The sequence below is a fragment of the Sander lucioperca genome, chromosome 1 (assembly GCF_008315115.2).
Source record: "Sander lucioperca isolate FBNREF2018 chromosome 1, SLUC_FBN_1.2, whole genome shotgun sequence".
NCBI lineage: Eukaryota > Metazoa > Chordata > Actinopteri > Perciformes > Percidae > Sander > Sander lucioperca.
Genome location: NC_050173.1, coordinates 38,395,527 through 38,415,185, shown reverse-complemented (window position 1 = coordinate 38,415,185; position 19,659 = coordinate 38,395,527). Strand labels below are relative to the sequence as shown.

At 42.3% G+C, this 19,659-nt stretch overlaps 1 protein-coding gene across 4 annotated transcripts; it reads right to left on the bottom strand.

Moving 5' to 3' along the window:
- Positions 1-1,092: 1,092 nt before the first annotated feature.
- Positions 1,093-17,765, bottom strand: LOC116064264 (synaptopodin). 4 transcript variants are annotated; one of them, XM_031319336.2, is made up of 5 exons: positions 17,516-17,660; positions 12,918-14,006; positions 12,638-12,885; positions 6,210-8,278; positions 1,093-4,290 (listed from the first exon to the last, which is right to left on the bottom strand). In XM_031319336.2, the coding sequence occupies exons 3-5, from the start codon at positions 12,804-12,806 to the stop codon at positions 3,079-3,081; spliced, it is 3,450 nt and encodes a 1,149-aa protein (XP_031175196.1). In that variant the 5' UTR covers positions 12,807-12,885; positions 12,918-14,006; positions 17,516-17,660; the 3' UTR covers positions 1,093-3,078. The 4 variants fall into 4 exon arrangements, with proteins under 4 accessions (XP_031175196.1, XP_031175195.1, XP_035859877.1 ...); XM_031319335.2 differs by having other exon boundaries at positions 12,638-14,006; positions 17,648-17,765; XM_036003984.1 differs by lacking the exons at positions 12,638-12,885; positions 12,918-14,006; positions 17,516-17,660 and adding an exon at positions 10,735-11,485.
- Positions 17,766-19,659: the final 1,894 nt, after the last annotated feature.

Below are 19,659 nucleotides of genomic sequence, written 5' to 3'. Positions count from 1 at the left end.
TTGCAAGGCTTTCACTTTTTGAGTTGAATGATCTGATACCTAACACAGAGTTATCACTTTTTTCCCTTTAACAAAGCGGCTGTGCAGAATCACACAAGTTGTAATCATGGGATGTAAGAAGTGAGCATCCAGGTTAGTAGGAGTCTGTACCGGACTGAAATTGATAGGATAAAAGTATTCTTAATGTGGACACTGACACTGGGAAAGAATAGGAGATGACAGAATTTGATTTGTCATAGCAGGAAAAGCACAGGTGTTAATAATAACATTAACCATGACTGCATTTAGTTATTCCCTGTGGCTATGACATGTTAAAATGTCTGCAGTGAAAAATCTCAGTTTGGAATTACATTAATTTCTTACTTTGATAAGGGGATACTGAAGTGAAACTGTATATTTCATTTCTACTGTCTTATTTTTCTTGCCTCCTTTTCATTACTATGATACATTCTTTAAAAATATATAGATCATTAGATATGTGAAATGTTTCTTTTTAGAAACAGTTGCATGTGTACTCAAACAGTTCAGAGTTGCCTCATTTGAACTTCTGTTTGGAGTCCTACAGATGGCAGTCTATGAACCTGTGATGAATGTGGCTTTAGTTTTCTTTTCACCCTGAGGAGTTGCTGTAAGGGACATTTCAGGCCCTCTAACTATCACATTGACTATGTAGGATGTTGCACTGAAAGGGAAGTATGACACAAGACTGTAAAACTAAAGAAATATGTCTACTAATGTGGTGATTGATCCTGTACATATATGTCAGTACTTACTTTAAGAACCTATTCAAAGGGTAGTCCTCTAGTTATTATGTTGATGTCACATATTTTTACCTTATTTGCTCTGAGTACAATAAGGGTAAATGACATAAATAAATAAAAGACTAATTTAACAGTATTCATGTGTGGAGAAATGTGTTGTATATGAATTAATTCCATGAATTACCCAATTAATGTTTCATTTGGTACTGTATATTTAAAAAATGGAAAAGAAATACTACTACAGCTTTCATTATTTTCAATTGTACCAGTATTTTAAACACAGGGTGTTATGAAGTATATTAATAACACAAGAGACAAACATACATGTACATTATTTGAATTGGTGTGCCATCACTCTTTATTTAGCATTCATTTTCATACATCATACAGTTATGAATTGAGAGAAAAATTAGCTGTATTGAAAATAAAATGCAGGCATGCAATCACAGAACCAGAAAAATCCTGCTTGCAAAACTAAAAAAAATGCAATGATTATGTTCTGTGTTTGAGGATTTCAGCTGTGTTTGGTTTGTCCAGAGGAGACGCAGGTTGAAACCAATCCATGACAGTAATAGACTTAATCCTGCTGAAGGAGCCAGGTCATCATGTAGCTGGTGTCCCTGTCACTCAAAAGACACACAGAAGTAAATATTGAAAAATGTGCTGATGCTTCTGGCATGGATGTCAAGGAGTGATGGGATACTCTGTTGTGTGTGCTGGTACAGGACTGGGCAAAATGAGAATGGTGTAAACAGAAAGCCAGATGTGGTTTGAAGGCTACAGTCAGGTTTACAGCTAATTGCCACCATCAAGGTATTGAATTGTGCAAGAATGATCTCATTGTTAACAGTAGGATAATTATTTGCTGGTTTTATTGTGAATGACACCTTTTTGAGCAAATCAAGTTTTAAACAATGCCAATTTAGCCATTGAAATGGAATGAACAGAAGTGCAAATCAAGTATAAAAAGAAACTTCAGAAGTTAAAGAGAATGTACATTAGAGATATGTATTTAAAATACAATCCATTCCTCTTATTCTTTTCTCAAAAACACTTAGATTAATACTTCACAACATACAACATTCTTCTAACCTTTTTTCAACAATGCTTTGTTGTACCTTCTCTTACAGTACATACGCATTTGCTCCTAAACCTCATCCAAACAGGCAATTTGTACAATAAGTACAGGCACAAAATATGTTAATCTGTTCCTCATGAAAGACATTACAGGTGGTCAGCAAAAGCGACAACACTTAGGCATACAAACATTAACCTCCAATATGACTACTACAATCAATATGCCATTTCATTTGCACGTTGACGGCTAATATTTGTTCTTTGAATTGTTCATCAATATTTAAACTTCAGCAAAAAAACCTTTGGAATCTTTTTTTCTCCTGAATCATGGAAACAGTGTTTGAACAGGTGCGTCAATGCCCCATCGAACCTCCACACACAACTCTTCATCTCTTCATCTCATTCTCTGTCAATCTGTCTGTAAAGATTACATTCGTTTTAGCAAATGCGGTACATAAAGCAACATATAACATACATAACATAAGCTGTGTTAAATTGAATATTGCACTGCGATAATTATGCATATGATGTATTTCCCATTGATTAAAATGGATAATAAACTGTGGTGAATACTGTGACCATGTATGATAATGTGAATAGCATGTGCCCCATCTACCACTGTTTTTTCTTCTGTCATGGAAAAATAACTAATTTTACCCAGTATAATCTAAATCAATATTCCTTAAATTTGATCCTTTACTAATACAATGATAATGCCAAATTACTGTACAGTGCAATGAGCTATATATATTTATACATTATTCATTCCATATGCCCCTTCTATGCCTTAACATTTTTAAGTCTCTTCCCATTTGGACTTGCGTCAGACCAGCAAACATAATGATGATTCATTAATAACATTAAAAACAGATTTACTTAAACACTATTTAACCGGAACAATGGCTGTCAATGTATGTATGTTGTAAAGGTGTAGAACGTGTAATATCTTTGGCTACTGTATTTTGAGTCTTTATGGTATGTAAGAAGCGTACAAGCCACAGCAACTGCGTTATGTAAAAAGCTTGTTCTTGTCAGTCCATGCTATGAATGTGAGTCATACAAAATACTAATACTACCTTGATACAACGTTTACCATTGTCCAGGATCGGTATTCAAAGTTATAGAAGGGTATCTTCTATTAGTTTGATGAAATGCCATCACAAACTCCTTTACTGGTTGATCAAATGCCCCAAAAGTCTATGAAACTGATTTCATGCTTGATTGCCTGTCAGAAACACCCTCACAGATCAGTGGAGACGGTGGTTCTCTTCACCCTCAGGCTACCGCCCCAGCCGCGGGGACAGGTGTTGTAGGAGTGCAGGCCAGGCGATCGGAGGCCTGAGTCTTCAGACTCAACAGAGGCATCAGAGTCAGTGAGGGAGCGAGTGTTGTAGAGCCTCACAGGGGAGCAGATCCTCTGCGTTGGGGTTGGAGGAGGGCTAGTGAAGGTAGGGGACTGAGCCCCAAATGCCCGTGACTGGAAAGGGCTGATGGGTGGTTTGTGACAGTCGTAGCCATGGTGGGAATTCCCCAGAGGGGAGATGGGGAGGCTGTGACCGCTCAGTGCTCCAGGGGAGGGGCTGTTTTTACGTTTGGCTGCATTGATGATGTTCTTGGCCAGGAGGCGATGGTTGGCTTTAGAGTCTGGGTTATTAACAATGGGAGACATGCATCGACTGTCTTTGGGTGGGGAAACAGGAGAGGTGGCAGAAGATGTGTACAGAGGTTTAGTGGCGGGGAAGGATAAAGTGTGAGAAAGTGCAGGAGACTGGGAACGTGAGCCCCAAGGAGGAGAGACAGGAGATGTGGCTGTAGATGTTTGGGTTGGTTTGGAAGTAGGAACAAAGGAAATTTTGGAAGACTGGGTATTTTGGCTCACAATAGGGGACTGGCATCTTGATCCCCAAGGAGGAGAGGGGGATGTGGCTGTAGATGTTTGGGGGGGTCTGGACGTGGACATTGAGGTGACAGTGGAAAATTGGGTATGCTGGCTGACCATTGGGGACTGGCATCTTGAACCACAAGGAGGAGAAAGAGGGGAAGTAGTCATAAACGTTTGTGATAGTTTGGAACCAGGAATGGAGGAGATGCTGGAGGAATGGGTATTCTGGCTCACCATTGGGGACTGACTCCTTGAACCCCAAGGAAGAGAGCGTGAAGAGGTGGCTGTAGATGTTTGAGAGGATCTGGATGCTGCAGTGGAGGTAACCGGGGAAAATTGGATATTCTGACTGACCATAGGGGATTGGCATCTTGCACCTCTGGGAGAGGATACAGGGGAAGTAACTGAGCGGCTAGAGATGGTGGTGGAGGGCCGATTAGTTTGGAGGCTGGGAGTCCAGGTCCCAGTGGCGGGGCCCTCTGGGCTGTTGAAACGTCTGGTGAGTCTAGGCGTCCTGGTTGACGTGGGAGTCTCACTGGGGGTTTCAACTGGGGAGGATTCCTTTGGTGTCTATTGGACGATAACAAATAATATTTTTTTTAGATTCTTGGAAACCACACAAACACAAGAAAAGAGACATTTTTGTATAATGCTTGTACAACTTTGGTATAAATAAATGTCCTCATTAAGGAAATTCAAAGATTTTGATTTGACCATGACAAGATGTTTTGTTTTGCATTAACTCACAAAAGACCAATTTTACAGTAAAACAAACCATATATCTAGTCAATAAGACACATTTTAATTATACTAAATAAAGGAGTGGTAAAATAGTTAATAATGTGTTCAATGTGAGCCCCAGTGGCATTCAGGTCATCTCTGTGTGTTCCCTTCTTCTTCTTCATTAAGCCTGGCTGCCAGCACCCATGGGCCCAGTCTTTAGTGTCTCTCTCATGTTACTGTCATCTGGCCTTCCTGAGGTGGTTAACCTTAACAGGGATATGAAGTTACCCAACTGCAGCACGAGCAGCATTTCATCTTGTGCACATACCCTACCAATTAACACCACTCGTGATAATAATATGAAGACTGTCTGTAGTGTTAGACTGAACTGTTGTGCTCAGTATCATGAGAAGTTATGGTCTTTTGAGGTTTAATGTTACTGGTCACATTTCAACAGTTCAGGGACTCTGTGAAAGAAACAAGGCACAGGCCAAAGGTCATTCCATTTGTCTGAATGTCTGAGCCCCTCAAGACCAACAAGACCAAGGGCCAGGTCTTCTTATTAAAGTCTAAGATATCTTGCAATGCCAAGCTGAAATAATGATTTTCATTTAAAGGTCATATACTGTGTTCCAAAACAGATCTGTCTCTTGTGGCAAATTATCTGTGTACTTAATGGAGGCATAATGTTTATTGTGTTCCAAGTGTTTGCAGTGATTGCAAGAAAGGCAGGAAAGTGAAATCACAAACACTAAAGTGAAATTAATGGTTGAAAGAAGCCAGTGAAGTCAGGAAATGAGAAAAAGGAGAAAGAGGTCACAGCAGTGTGTTAGCATAAAGTTTTAATCAGAGAAGGAAAGACTCACGCTAACATAAAGAACTCAATCATAACAGACAGGATAACAGCAGAAGAGAGCAGTGAATCAAAGTTTATGAAATGAAATAAACATGAACCCTGTAGTCTAAAACAACTGTGATTGATGACGTCCTGTAAATAAATACTCTTTTAAGTCACAAAAACAATATATATGTAGGTCCATGATGCAAATTAGTTTGCAGCCTGCAGATTTGAAACATTAAAGAATCCACGTACACACCATATATTTAGGTAGAAAATGCTGAAAAGCAGAGTAAATTACCCTGAAGACATAAAGACATAAAAGGAGTTCTCTCGCTGCAACTTTCACGTCAGTGAGCGGCATTAAATTGCAAATCATAGATCATAAAGCAGATGCCAGACCATCTGTTAAAGTGCTTTGTTGAGCAGCAGCATCACCCTGGTGCCCACAGAATTGAGAGACAAAGTGGAAAAAGTGTGAGGTTATTTCTCATCATATTTCAAAACGTATTGAAAATTAGAATATTTTAGAACTGACGTGCTTAGAGGCTTTGCACGTTATCTGATTACATCAAGGCACATTTTTATTTAAACTGAGGGTAAATACTGCTCTTTATGTGTTTGTTACTGTGGAAAAAATACAATTAGAGATTCACTTAACAATTAGGATGTATTTACTTAGATAAGGTCTGGCCCTAACTGCAATTATTATTGTGTTGTTATACATTACATCAATTGCTTTCTGATACGTGAGGTTAAAAACGGATTCCACACGTTAAAAGATTCCACTCTGTTATATACTTACAATACAAGAGATAGTACTAGGAGAAGGCACGAGTTTAGCCATACTAAAATCTGTTTCAGTTTTCCAACCATCCCTCTGATGTAAACACATTTTCTAAAAACGGTACAGAGAGGGTTTCCACACCTGTGGGGCAATCCCTGCCTTCTTGGCAGAAAACGTGGGCCTTGGTGACTGGACCCCTGACCGAGGAGAGGACACTCGCTCTGGAGAAAAGGCCGACATAGGAGAGCTGATCCTTGGCTGCCCATAGGCTGGATTTGGTGGATATTCTGCTTCTCTTGTGGGGCTGAGAGGCAGCTGTGGAGACATACACTGGGTACTGTAGTGAGAAGGAGCGTTATTAGGTAAGGAAGTCTGTCTAGAGAAAGACTGGGTAGATATCAGGCTCTTGGACTGTGGTGCTCTTCTGGGTGGGGTACTAATGGGGTCCTTGACTGGGTTAAGGATGAAGAGGGAAGAGGAAAGCTGGTAGGGCTGGTGCCTTGACAGGTCCATCTCTATCTTGGAGCAGCCATTTTCTAAAGGAGGCGGCTCTGGAATTGGCTCTGGTGCTGGAGCTTTTCCCCTTGGTTTTTGCTTGACTGCTTGTTGGGTCTTTAGGGTTTGTGAAAGCTGAGCACTCATGTCAGAGTTTTTAGCAATGGCCTTGACTCTGCCAGGCATGTTTGACGGAAACACCCAAGATGGTGGCAGAGACATGGTGGGAGAAGGAGACCTAATTTGTGCTGCATTTTGCTTCTCAACAACGTATTTTTCCATCCTGGACTGACGCTTGGCAAACAGCTCAGCCCCCTTTCCTGATACATTGGTGAGGGTCTGCTCTGGCCTGTGCTCTGCCCTCGGACGAGTCCTGGAGGTCTTGAGGCAGGAAGCCCACTCTGGAGCTTTTGCCTCCTCTGCCCTGTCCTCTTCCTTGGCGAGGAAGTTGGAGGCCTCTGCACCCAGCGCCAGCAACTCTTCCTCGGATGCTGGCTCAGGCACAGATCTACATCCTTGCTTCTTCCTTTCATCCACCCCCTGCACCAGAGAGAGCAGCTCAGGGTTCGGAGCCACCACTGTCTTCTCTTTGAATGTGAACATTGCTTTCCTACTTCCCCTTCTAGCAGCACCCTCCTCAAGTATTCCTGTTTTGATTGGTGCTATTGGCATCCTCTCTCCAGCAGGCTGAGGAATGAAGGTGGAGGGCTTTGGGGCTGTGGGAGGGCCATAATGGGGCATGGGTGGGTACTGAGATACAGAAGACACAGGGAACTGAGATGGTGGAGGGGAGGAAGGAGACATGACAGGAGACATAGGAGGTGGACTGGAGTAGTAGGCCTGCGGGGGTTGGCTTGTAAAGGCCGGTAGAGGAGGTGTGGGATATGACGGAGGCGGAGGTGAGAACGCCAAAGGTTGAGGAGCAGTGAAAGCAGGGAGAGGAGGAGTGTTGTAAGAAGGAGGAGGGGGAATGTCCATGACCGGGCTGACTGCCTCTGGAGACTGCACTGTCAGCGGTGAGAAAAAGGGCCTGGCAGTTCGATTGATGATGGTGCTTGTCTGCTTGGATGTGGTAACAGACACCCTCTCAGGTCCAGAGGTACTGTGGCAGCCATTATGGATCTTTCCAGTGGGAAGTGGCCCTGTGTGGCTCCCATTTATCTCTGCTTCACCTTCAGCATGCCCCATCAGAACTGGATTAGTATAATGACTTCCAGGGGGAATTTCATCCTTGACTTTGTCCTCCTCATGGATTTTATCTCTTGCATTATCATCTCCCTCCTGCTCTTCCTTGACAGGGAGGAAATGTCTCTCTTGGATAACACTGTCCTCCATGTCGTCTTCCTTGTAGAGATCCTTACCTTGTTCCTCCATGATACCACCCACTGAATGTACTCTCCCAGGTGGTGACAAGACTGGATTGGTAGCGCTATTCTTAAAGTTCAGGTCTCTATCCTTTTCCTCAGTGCTCCTCTCTGCCCATGTTAGTTTGTTAAATGAGGGGTTTGTTTTCACATTCTCAGCTCTGCTCTCCTCTGACCCCTCTCCACAGCTTTCGAGCGTGAAGGCGCTGACCCTTTGCTTGCGCCGGTTAAAGAGCTGCACGCCTCTGGAGGTGGAGTTGGAAGGGACGGTGAGCTGTGCAGCGATGATCTGACTCCTGACACGAGCCTCCTTTAGCTCCTTGTCTGATAAACTGGCGCTCCTGGTCAGATCTGGAGTGAAAGAGACAAGGAGATAAAGTGGACAGCCTGATCAATGACAGAAACAAGAGATTGACTGACTTGTCCCCCTTCACAACAGAGATGTTTGATTTATGATAAAAGGAACCATAACTTTGGGAGACTTAGCAATGTGCTGCAACTGCTGTTTAAACAAAGACAACCCTCAACATCTTATTAAAGCTCACCAAACTGCTTTTATGTACAAATAGAGAAAACCAGCAAGGACAAATTTTTAACAAGTCTGGGATTAAATATTCTCTTTAAAAACTTTGTTTATGCACCATATGGTTTTGATTTTTCTTTGCAGCGCTTTTGATTCCAAATAATTGGCTTTTTGGACACTTGACTCAGCAGACAAAGAACTAACAGACGTATATAGGCAGAGAAACATTTTAATAAGCTTGTTGAATAAAGTTAATAAAAAAATGTAGGTCAATGTCTCCTACAGTACCAAAATAAATTGTTGTCAATCATGGCTTACACTGATGTTGCAGTTTTGCTGATTACCTTGAAATGATGTCTATGTTCAAATTGACTGTTTGTTTTTCTGAGCTTAAGAGCTCCATTCCAGGCAGCGGAGCTATTTCCTCTGCCATCTGCAGTAGTCCCTCCCTGAGCATTCCTCCACCGCTGAGAAAACTCCCTGCCTGAGCTTCCAACATGCCTTTGGTTTCTCTCTGTACTTAATTTGTGCAATACTGCAGCTCGAACCCTTAATAGACCACTTTTACAATCTACGGCTTCCAAAAATGACATCTTTGGACGGCTGTCTATAAACATACTATACAATCAAGTGTTCCCACCTTAAATATAGGGACTACACCATGCTTCAAAGTTCACAAGAGAAAAATCAAAGCTGCATCTTTGCCTTTTTATAAACAGAATAAAAACTGTAAGTTATAAGTCTCTGATTGAGATTTTAAAGGAGAATAACTGGTTGTGGTGACACATCTGGTAGGTTATTCATCTAATTTATGCAACTCTGACTGGTGGAATATATTCAATCAGTCTCTCCAGGAGGTTTGTCAGACAGCTGGCACAGCCATGACTTTTTCTTCATTAATAAGGTGACGGATCCAGATAGCTACATTATTTGATCTAACCATGTGCCAATCACAATGATTATGAGTAAATCAATCACTTGTAAAGCTTTCCTATAGAGCTCATTCTGCATGCAGTTTTTCCTGGCACAGAGTATAAAGCTAACACGATTTTTTCCCCGGTAAAAAGGAATAATATGCATCTGTCATTGATTTTACAGACTTTCAGTCTGCTCTCACAAAAATGTAATTAACTCTTTGTAGGTGACCCACGAGTTCCTTTTACATGAACCCACGTAAAGTTCAATTGCATATATCATCTCATTGTTCTAATATATAAAGAGGGACAATAGGGCCAATTTGGATTATGAACATTTGCAGTGCATTTTAAATGATACCCTTTGATGATGGCGGTGGTTATGGCTGCAGGGAAATACATCAATGTCAGCGTCAACTGTGGTTAATCAATCAACCTGACACGGACAGAGGAAAGACAGAATGTGACACTATTAGAGGGAGATATATCAACCACCTTACATATTTGTGACAACAATATAATAAGTATGAAAGCATTATTACACAACCCTTTAAACAAGCAGTCCTCTCACCACTATTGACATGAGCATAAATCACCTTCCTTTATAGACCGCTGCAGAGAACCTACCACACGGTATACTTACTGTATACTCAGCGCCTTTTATCAACATGGGTGGCAGTTCCACCACAGGCCCAAATGACATTTTTATTGGCTATTTCATTATTATAATTCAGACTACCTGTTTATACCAGAGCCGGAGCAGTGAGGCTTGAAATGAAATGCTCCCTCATTGTAAACACCTTTAGTACCTCTAGTGGGAGCCAGCCAGACTGGTTATCAAGTAACACGCAGGTGCAAATCCTATCAGTGATTTATAGAAATGACCGAAATAGTGAAAACAAGTGATAGCTTACTCTTTATGGAATGTGGCCTTTTGTTTAAGTTGAGTACATTTGTTCAGAAAAAGTTGGTCATTATTTGATTAAATGACACCTTGACATTCCCAGTAGCCTAATATGTAAACTAATAGAGCTGTTAATCAACAACCAATTAACGGAAATACATTTGGGTTGAAGAAATGAATTCATGTTCTTTAAGTTCCAGCGCATGTTACAGATCTCATAAGAACATTATGACACAGAACAGTTCAAAAGTTCAATGACTTCGGTTATAATTTTTTTTTTTCATTTATGAGAAAACAAATCACCTGAAGTTTATAGACGGTAGCCGATGTCTTCAGTTACAAAAAAAAAAACTAACTACTAACAAGTCATAGCTATATCTTCACAAAACCGGCAAACACGGGTTCTCCAGTTTCCTCAAAGTTAGCTGAACGTTGAACTGATCTTGCTCAGTGCCTGATCCCTTACCTTTTTCGTGTTCAAAATCAGAGCTCCGCTGTTTTGTTGTACTTCCACAAGAGTTTTCAATTTAACTGCGTCTGATCGCTTCACACCCCCTTTCTGCTGCGAGACACGGGATCGGATTTCTTTTTCTCCGCAGTCCCGGCACACAGGCAGGCACACAGGCAGGGAGGGAGGTGGTCTGTAGCTGGAGGCTGTGCTGTCTGTCATTCAGCCTCCAGATCGGTTTCACTTTTTCAAATGTGCACCTCCACCTCCACAGGGTTCCCAGTAATTATAAAAAACGGAGACGTAATTATGCCTCTAAGGAAAGAGCTCTTCTGTTGCCAAAGTATTGATGTTTTCCTAGTTGCACACGCAGACTTCCCTTTGTTTTGACAGTTCTGGAAAGGTGTCCAATCAATGGCAAGTATTGAGCGGCTTATCTCTGTCTAATGTCCTGTGATGGCAAAGAAGTGTCTGACCAAAGATACTTCAGTATGTATGGATTAGACCACTAAGACTCCAGAGATCCAGCTCCTGACCTCTGCTGCCCTCCGTGTCTGTCTGTCTGGATATCACCATGTAAGTGTGTGTTTATTGTGCACTCTCCCCAACCAAGTGTCTGCCCTCTCTGAACCGTCTGGGCCCTAAGCTCTAACCTGCAAGCACACAATAGGAATTTCCTGTCCTCCAGCAGAGACAAAACTCAGCCCTCGGCAATGAGCCTCCACATCTCATTGTTCACCCCCTCTTTCTTTCCCTACCTCATCCCTCTGCCCTTCGTCCCATCCCCTCATCCCTGCGTGGGTGAGAGCGGACGGCAAACTGCCCCCACAGAGGGAGGATTTAAATCAGGGGGCCAACCCTGCATTTGTGTATGAAAGGTCAGATTACCCTGTCGGATGTTATCTTTCTCCGGACGATGGCTGTGGGGTGAGCAGGATGACAGCACCGGCCCCCGTGGGTGATGTGTGAAGCGGTATGGAAAGACAAGGATTAACAGGGGTCCTGGGGTTTTTACCCGACTGAATGTGACTTAAAACTCTCAGTGGGGAAATAAAAGACCAAGCTCTGCTGCTCGTAGCGTTACTTTTGTGGGTTACGAAATGTCTCTGCAGAGGTGCAGTCGACTATTGACTGTGCTCGTGTTGTTTTTGGATGATCTGTGTTCCATTTGAGGAAACTAATTAGTGAGTAATGAGTGATGGGAACAGTGTTGGAGGTAGAGAGGCTATAGATCTATATCAGGTTATCTGATGGCCATGACCTTTTTGTTATGCTTCCTCACAACACAATGTCTTTTAACTCCCTTTGAATATTACATCTGACAGACTTGTCACAGCCCAGAGGTAATTATCTTTCCAGCTGAGTATTTGTTTCAGTGTTTTTCCATTTTGCCATGTAACAACAACATGTTGTTAGTGTTATTATTAGTGTGAACTCCTCTGTTTTTCATACTAATTTGGGGGCTGACAGCTGTGAAAGTAAAAAGAAACGTTTGAAGAAGTTTCCAAACAGCTTTTGCCCCAAGTTAGCCCATTATTGTCAGTGGCTGTGTTGTATATTAAGACTGGCCTTTAGCAGTGATGCATGATTGCATTTCCATTGGGCAGCCTGTATTTTTACGGCATGGAAACAGATGTTTCATAGAGAGCTTCGCTGTGTCAAGTTGCACTGAGGAGGCAGGGCTGCCTGTTTTCTCTATTTGCTGTCTACTCACCCTTAGTTATAGGTTTTCTGATATGATGATATACTGCAGTTCAAGCCACACTGTAGCATTAAGGCAGCACTGCAAACAAACCACCGGAAATGTATTTACAACCACAGTATTTCTGTGTAATGAAGTAACATAGTAACAATACACTTTCTTGCTTCTGCCTGGGCTCCCCGAATAAGGACGGCAAACGCCAGATAAACAAACACTTACTTGTTTTCCGGCTCATCTGTTCGTTGTTTAATCCTGTTGTCTCCCGTGATGCATTGCACTCTGTCCCAGGAGTATGCATGTTTTGTGTTGCCTGGAGAGGTTTTCTCAGTCCTCCTGGACTCCAGCTCACTCCTCTCCTAATAGACGTATGTCCCTTCTCCATCTCCATCGCCACGGTAAAATGCTTCTGCTTGCAGCAAAAACAAAAGCCCTCGGCAGGGAGATATGTGAGTGTTTCGTTCCAGTCAAGCTCAATCTTCTCTCCTGATAAGATGAAACTGTCGTTCCAGATGGAAGATGAAAGTTTTAGTCCTTGCTGGCAGGAAGTGAATATGTTTGGAAAAACAAGAAAACACACAAAAATGGACAAGGGAACAAACAGGGGACAAAGGAAAGGAGTAGCTTAGCTTTCCAAGTTGCTGCTTCCGGTTTTGGCTCCCCTTTCAGCAATAATCCTTCCAAATGTTGTCCTGCAGTCAGCTGAAATTTGACGGAAAAAGTGCGCTCTTACTTTGGTGTTAATGAAGTATTAGTCTCGATCTAACAGGACCTCCCCGGAGGGTCAGCTCCGATGTGCCTTGGATGAGTTCCCATGGACAACTGCCATGAAAATTGCACAAGTTTGTTGTGGTCTGTTGAAAATCTGGCAAAAAGGGCTGAGAAACAGTCTTCTCTATTCGCATCTCTCCAATACTCCTTTTTTTTCTTTCCCAGACGTTGCTCTTCCTCCTCAGCTATTTTGGTCACCAAAACATGCTTTTCGTCTGTGTCCCAATCTCCAGCCCACAGATTATTTTTCTTTCGGAGAAAAGGATCAGCCCTTTATCTTGGAGATCATAACTCTTCAGTGACGTGAAGGGAAACTGTGTATATGGCAGCTTCCTGCTGTTAGGTGCATGTGAGGAATAACATTGCACTCTGGAAAGGTCATTCCAGAGACTGTTTTGTATTCAGAGCTCCAATATATTCAAATAAAGTTGCTTTACTCTGGTGTTCTGTGTTATTTCTTATACATTAAAGCCAGACACAGCCTCTTAAGGAAGGATAATCAATTTTGTTCTTTTGTTTATTCACAAAACCACAATTGAGAAGGAAAGTTCTCATTTCTTCTGGTGGTAGTTTTGATTAATACTGAAATGCATCGGCACACTACAACAAGAATTCATCATGAATAAAGTAATTCTGCAGTTGGCAGCGCCACCAATCAGATTGTCAGTTTGTTTGTTTTGCTCCTTGTAGGAATGATTTGATGTCTGGGTTCTGATTGTTCCCCCAGTCTGTAAAAAAACAGTTTTAGTTTGGCGGACCAAACTTCAGCTGTAGATGATTGATTAATTCCTCTCCGTGTCCATTTTCTGTCCAGAACCACCTGCAATAAAGAGACATATGCAGGTTAAAATTCAGTTATGGACACTTTTCTTCAATTAGGCCTATTCTATTTAAATGTGACATTTGCAAAAACAAAAGCCGAATGTAACATCTACCCACAACTCTGGCAATCTGCAGCTTTGGCAAACAGCTGGTACAAGAATCCTACTCAAGTTTTCCATCATCAACCTTTGTGTAATGACATGAGTTTCAACCCACTGCTTTGTACAGGATTTAAAGTATTATCTGTGATGATTTCAAGACAGCAATCCAAATCAGAGTCGGCAGTTTTTTACAAATTGGAGAGTGTGACTCCAAAAAGAAAGAACAGTGGCTTATCTGATACTTTTAGTGAACATTGGTTTACTTCCAAAAAGCATAAATCTCAACCTGTCCATTTTTGAGACAATTGAAGTCCAATTCTCTGTCTTCAAAGATGAAAATCAGCCTTCTCACTTTGAACTGTAGTCAGACTAAAAGGGTGGAAAAGGAAGTGAGGAGACGCCTTTATAAATGTCTGAACGTGATAAACTCTGTTCTCTGTGATGTCTCCAAAGACGGAAGAAGGCCACAATTTATTAATGCTTTAAGGTCAGAAATGTGTATTAAACCTGCCCCCCAAAAAAAGCTTTTCTCTGCCTCGGGGTCTGTGATGAGATACAGAATGCTGAGAAATTGAATGTGGATTAAAGATTTCCACGCAGCAAGGAGTAAAGAAACAAACAAAGATGTAAATGTCCTACACTGACATCTGTGGTATCCATCCCTCTCATGTGATAAAGCATTTTCATTAGATCCACAGTGTCATGTTCCCCCTTCAAAGCTAATAATCCCCACTGGCAAAGTTTGTAATGATAAGCCAGTGTTTGCACGTCTCTCTCCTTGATCAGACTTGCCTCTCCTTGAAGCTGATGGCATTTGTTATTGCTCCTGAGTCACCACTGTAACACTCTGTGGGAGCGCTGTGCAGAGAACTACACACATAATCATTATTTTCCTTAGAGGCATAGCAGCCACGCTCACATTCACCTTTTTCTGAAAGGTGTGAACTTGTTGGCATCCCTTGAAGATTGTTTTTTGTAGAGACGCTCTCCTTCTGACATGACAGCTGAGTCATGACAGTCTGTAGGAGGAGTGCTGATGGGCCTCCTGAACACAATCAACCCAAACAAAACGCTGCCCCACCTCCATCCAGAAAAGAAACAACACTTACTGGCGTGATCGTGTCAAGTGAGAAGGGATGAAGGCCGGTATTGTTTAGACACACTGACAACAGCTCTTTGATTCCCCCAGATGTGTTTGGATCTATCTGGATCTAATTCAGAGACTGACATTGTCCTTTTAGATTAGCACCTCATAACGCTACATTTTCTTTATTCACAGTTGTCTTTGTTGTTCCAAGATTTCATGTTTACTGTAATCGATGAGAACAGAGAGGTGAACATATGTTGAGGGCGTGTCCTAACACTTGATTGATTAAAATATGGTTTGATTACATGTCTTTGATCCAGTCTGCAAATATTTGTTAACCGCCTGACAAAGAACAGCTGTAGGATACTCAACACTGACATGAGCAGAGATGCAGACTTAGCTCAAAAAGAACTGTGACATATGCCGAAAATCCTTTTTTTTTTCATTGGTCCCAGCTTGTTAATAATATCCAGCTTGCTTGTTGTATTTGTGATATCTACTCCACTCCAACTGATTTTATCTACTTGCCATACCTGAGATCTGATGTTATCCCTCTTTCCCCCCACCCTCCAATTACCTTCAAGTTCATAATATTTTTTCTTTTTTTACAGTGCACACCTGTCCCACCCCCACACAGCTTTCCTGTGCCACCTATTGACCTCCATGATTAGAGCCAGGGATATCATTTACAGTCTGGCCCGTAGGCCACTTTGGTGTGTAATCACAGAGTTCCTGTACATCGTCAACGCATGATGGATCCATACGTGGACAGCAAATCTATCCCACAGCTCTCTGCAGCTTGTCTCATATAGTGATGACGCACAAAAAAATGGCTTTGGCAGCCGTACAAACTGTAATCATTCATTTGTCCCTCATGGCCGTTGTCTTGTTCATTTATTACACATCTGCATCAATAGCCAACTTGTAGACAGCATGTCAGCCACCTTATAACTCATGCACTGCATGCATTTTCACCTCAGGTATGGAATCTGTACATCATCAGTTGCTCTGGGCACACATGTGTTGGTGTATGTGAGATGTGTGGATGTCAGGTGAGTGTGCATTCCACCTACTGTAAGACTTAAAAGTGTATCAGTTACCAAGCTTATAATGAGGCATCTGGTCACAACATTGACTGGCAAGCCTTTATGATTGAATCCCTTCGGGGCAGAGCTCCTGTGCATCTTTCCTTTTTGCCCGGATCCTTTACAGTATGGCAAGCAAAAATCATTCAGCCGTAAATGCTGAAGGCTTTAGCAAGGCCCTTTGCTCTCTCTCGCTCTTGCTCAGACAAAGAACCATTCAAGGGCCCTCACAGCACTACGAAATAATTTTGGGTAGTGCTCCAAAACTGGCATTCCTGGTTCATAATTCCTCAGGAGGCTGTGATAGTCAACATGCCTCGGCTTGTGCTGGCTGTTGACTGACATCTAACACACACTGCAAGGCACAGACTCCTATAAAAGTCACAAATGTCTCTGTTTCCCTTTTCACTTTTATGATCATATCAATCATAAATCATGCAGAGGAAAACCTTGTAATAAAGTGACTGCTTCATGTAGAGCTCATCCTAGTCTCAGAGTCACAGGTGGAGAACATCAAGAGGCAAAGATAAAAACTGTAAGTAGGTGTGTATGATCTGGTGCCAAGAGGGGGGAACCTTCTCAAACATCTGATCTAAACTGTTAGACATCAAAGGGGCAAAGTACAAGCACTTTTAAAAAATGTAAAATGTGTGCAAACAGTATAAATGCTGTGGTAATTATTTCCTGGGTGGTACTGACTTTAAGCATTGTTATTCTCTTCACAGTAAGACATTTGGCAAAACAAGTTTTCTACAGTTTCAAAGCACCTTCTGTCACGGCAGACTAAACGGGTATCATTAGTGAATATATCTATGGTAACATATGGCTGAAGAAAACCTACAGTTGCCCCCCTGTAAAGCAGTTAATGGGCCTCACCTGTTGTGTTAACAGGAAACAATTACTTATATATGTAAGTCAATACAGCTCCAGCCAGGTATTTCATTGGATACACCATCTAATGTTACACAGTGCAGTTCAAGTCTATAACCTGGCTACACAGCAGGCTCCACACGGTCAGGACAATAGGCTCGGATATCAGTGACCACAGTGCTAATGTAGCCAGTCAACCTCCTTCTGCAAATCTGCAGCCTGCACCGAGGGGGGAAAAACAGCGGCCACAGATGTTTGTCATCCACTCAAACAAAGACTTTCAAAGTTTCCCTCCTCTTCTGCTTCAGTTCACTGCATTTCCCCTGCACTCTCTCTCCCTCTCCAAACAAAGATAGTGTCTTACCCCGTAAAGCTAAATATAATGGGCTGCAGGTGACAAGGTCTGCAGCAATCACAGTTTCACAGCGACAGATAAAATTCCAGCATTCAGTGCTCCTTCCTGTTTGGTGTGTGTTGGTTTAGTCATGTTGCTCACCTGTACTCCGGTGGGTCTGGCTGTGTGAGGCAGCGAGTGTGTGTACTGCCCCTTTTCAGTTCCTACAACTCTGCACACACAACTCCCCCTTTTACCTCTCCTCTCTCCCTCTCTCTCTCTCTCTCCCTCTCTCTCTCTCACTTCTCTCTCTCTCAATTGAAGCAGACGAAGGATGAGGGTGGGAGGGGGTCAGTTGGAACACAGAAGGCTCTTTGTCTGGGATCTTTTCATATGGTTTCCTTCAAGCTTGCATACTGAACACATTATGCTATAATATATTTTCATATTCAGCACAGGGATGTTGAGGGACCAGTGCCCCTCAACATCACCCCCCCCCCCACCCTTTTCCTTTCTTAACTCATTTTCCCGCCGTACACACCGGGAAGAGAAATCCAAATAAAGAGTGAAAACTATGCGAGAAAAATGTAGATGAAGTTCCTGCTAAACCCACAGAAATTGTGGATGCAGTCCCTGGCTGTTTTTGAATAATAAAACTCAAACACAGACTTAAGAAAAGAAACATCAGCTACAAAGACCCTACAGGGCTTTTCACCATGTGTGCAGATTGCTCAGAACACACAACTCATGGACAGTTACATTCATTTTTGATGTACGGTACACAACTTTTAGCCACTCTGCAGGGATGTTAATTCTAAAATTATGATCCTCGCTAATGTAACTTTTGATCTCCAAACATTGATTTATTCAAAAGATCCCACAAGAGCCATGAAATGTCAGTAACATCTGGTTTACTGTATAGTGTCTGAGGCTTAGAAATGTTTCGATCTTTAGACTTTTATATCTGCAGTTTTCTGCAGAGAAACCTTTGGATGTATTTCGCTCATCTTTAACATCATTGAATCCTGAAGGCCCTCAGATGAGGACTGGCTGTGGGCACTGGGTTGCACAGTGGAGACTGTATGGCTGAGTCGTATAGTGGAAAAAAATGTATCTTGAACAGCTGCCGAGATTTAGGAGTATCATCTTAATCTCCTTTCAGACATAGGATAAGCTAACTTTACTTAATGGTGCAGTTACTCTGCTTGCGGTTCACCACTCTTTCAAACAGTAGGTCACACAGAGTTTACCAACCTCTACTTCCCAAATCAGTTTGGATCATTTTCAAAGCATTCTCCAGCATCTTTTATGACTCTGAAGGTGTTTTTGGTAAGGATTTTGATGTCATTTGTTTATCTGAACTTTTCTTTTTCACCAGCTTTCCTCACCTGACGGATGGTGCTGCTAAACTGCTCAGACAATCCATCACCTCAAGGCTACTTTAAGTAACGTCTAAGCACTGCCTCTTCTCCTCCTTAAACACTCCTTCCCTCTGCTCTCGCTCTTCCTCTCTGTATTCTTCTGTCATTTTCTTCTCTTTCCTCACATCTGTCAGCCCAGATCGATTTTCCTTCTCCTTATCTCTGTATTTTCTTTCTTTATAGTCTCACTTTAGGCTACTTATTCCTATTTCCCCCCTTCAATTTCTCTCTCTTCATCTCCATTCCTGTGTACACTCTCCTTTGCTCCAACATCTCCTGACATGTTTATATGTGCAAGACCCCATGCAGCTGGGAGAGCAGCCATTAGCAGCGGTGTCTATCTTTCCTTTCCCCCTCTGCCTTTTCAGTGGCCTGTGCTCTTTTGGCGTGTCTCTCTGAAGGGCAGCTGTGTGTGTGGGAGAGCAGGGAGCGGAGGGGAAATGTAAGCGCACATTCCTTCAGAAGAGGGGCTTTTGCTGCAAAGAGAGCGTTGTGGAATTTCCTAAGAGATCTGGTTTGCATTCCCTCTCAAGTCGGATCCATCTACAGAAGTTATTAGAGAGCGTTGGCTACAGCCGAGGCCTGCATTGATTAGAATCATACACAGGCCCCTCTCTGCTTTCTTGCTCACCATACCAACCCTCAGCTCATCCCTCTGGATGTAATGGGATACAGCCATGGGGCTGTTCAAAGGCACAGCTTCAGTATAAACACAGAGAGAGAAAGAGAGAATATTCATCATGCTTGTGGCTG

Bases quoted from the DNA above. Each gene is read 5' to 3' on its own strand.
- LOC116064264 (XM_031319335.2), bottom strand. From the start codon at position 12,806: ATGGAGATGGAGAAGGGACATACGTCTATTAGGAGAGGAGTGAGCTGG. The intron at 8,279-12,637 runs GTAAGTGTTTGT...CTTTCACTCCAG, and splicing joins ACAGATGAGCCGGAAAACAA to ATCTGACCAGGAGCGCCAGT. The intron at 4,291-6,209 runs GTGTGGAAACCC...ATCGTCCAATAG, and splicing joins AGGCAGGGATTGCCCCACAG to ACACCAAAGGAATCCTCCCC.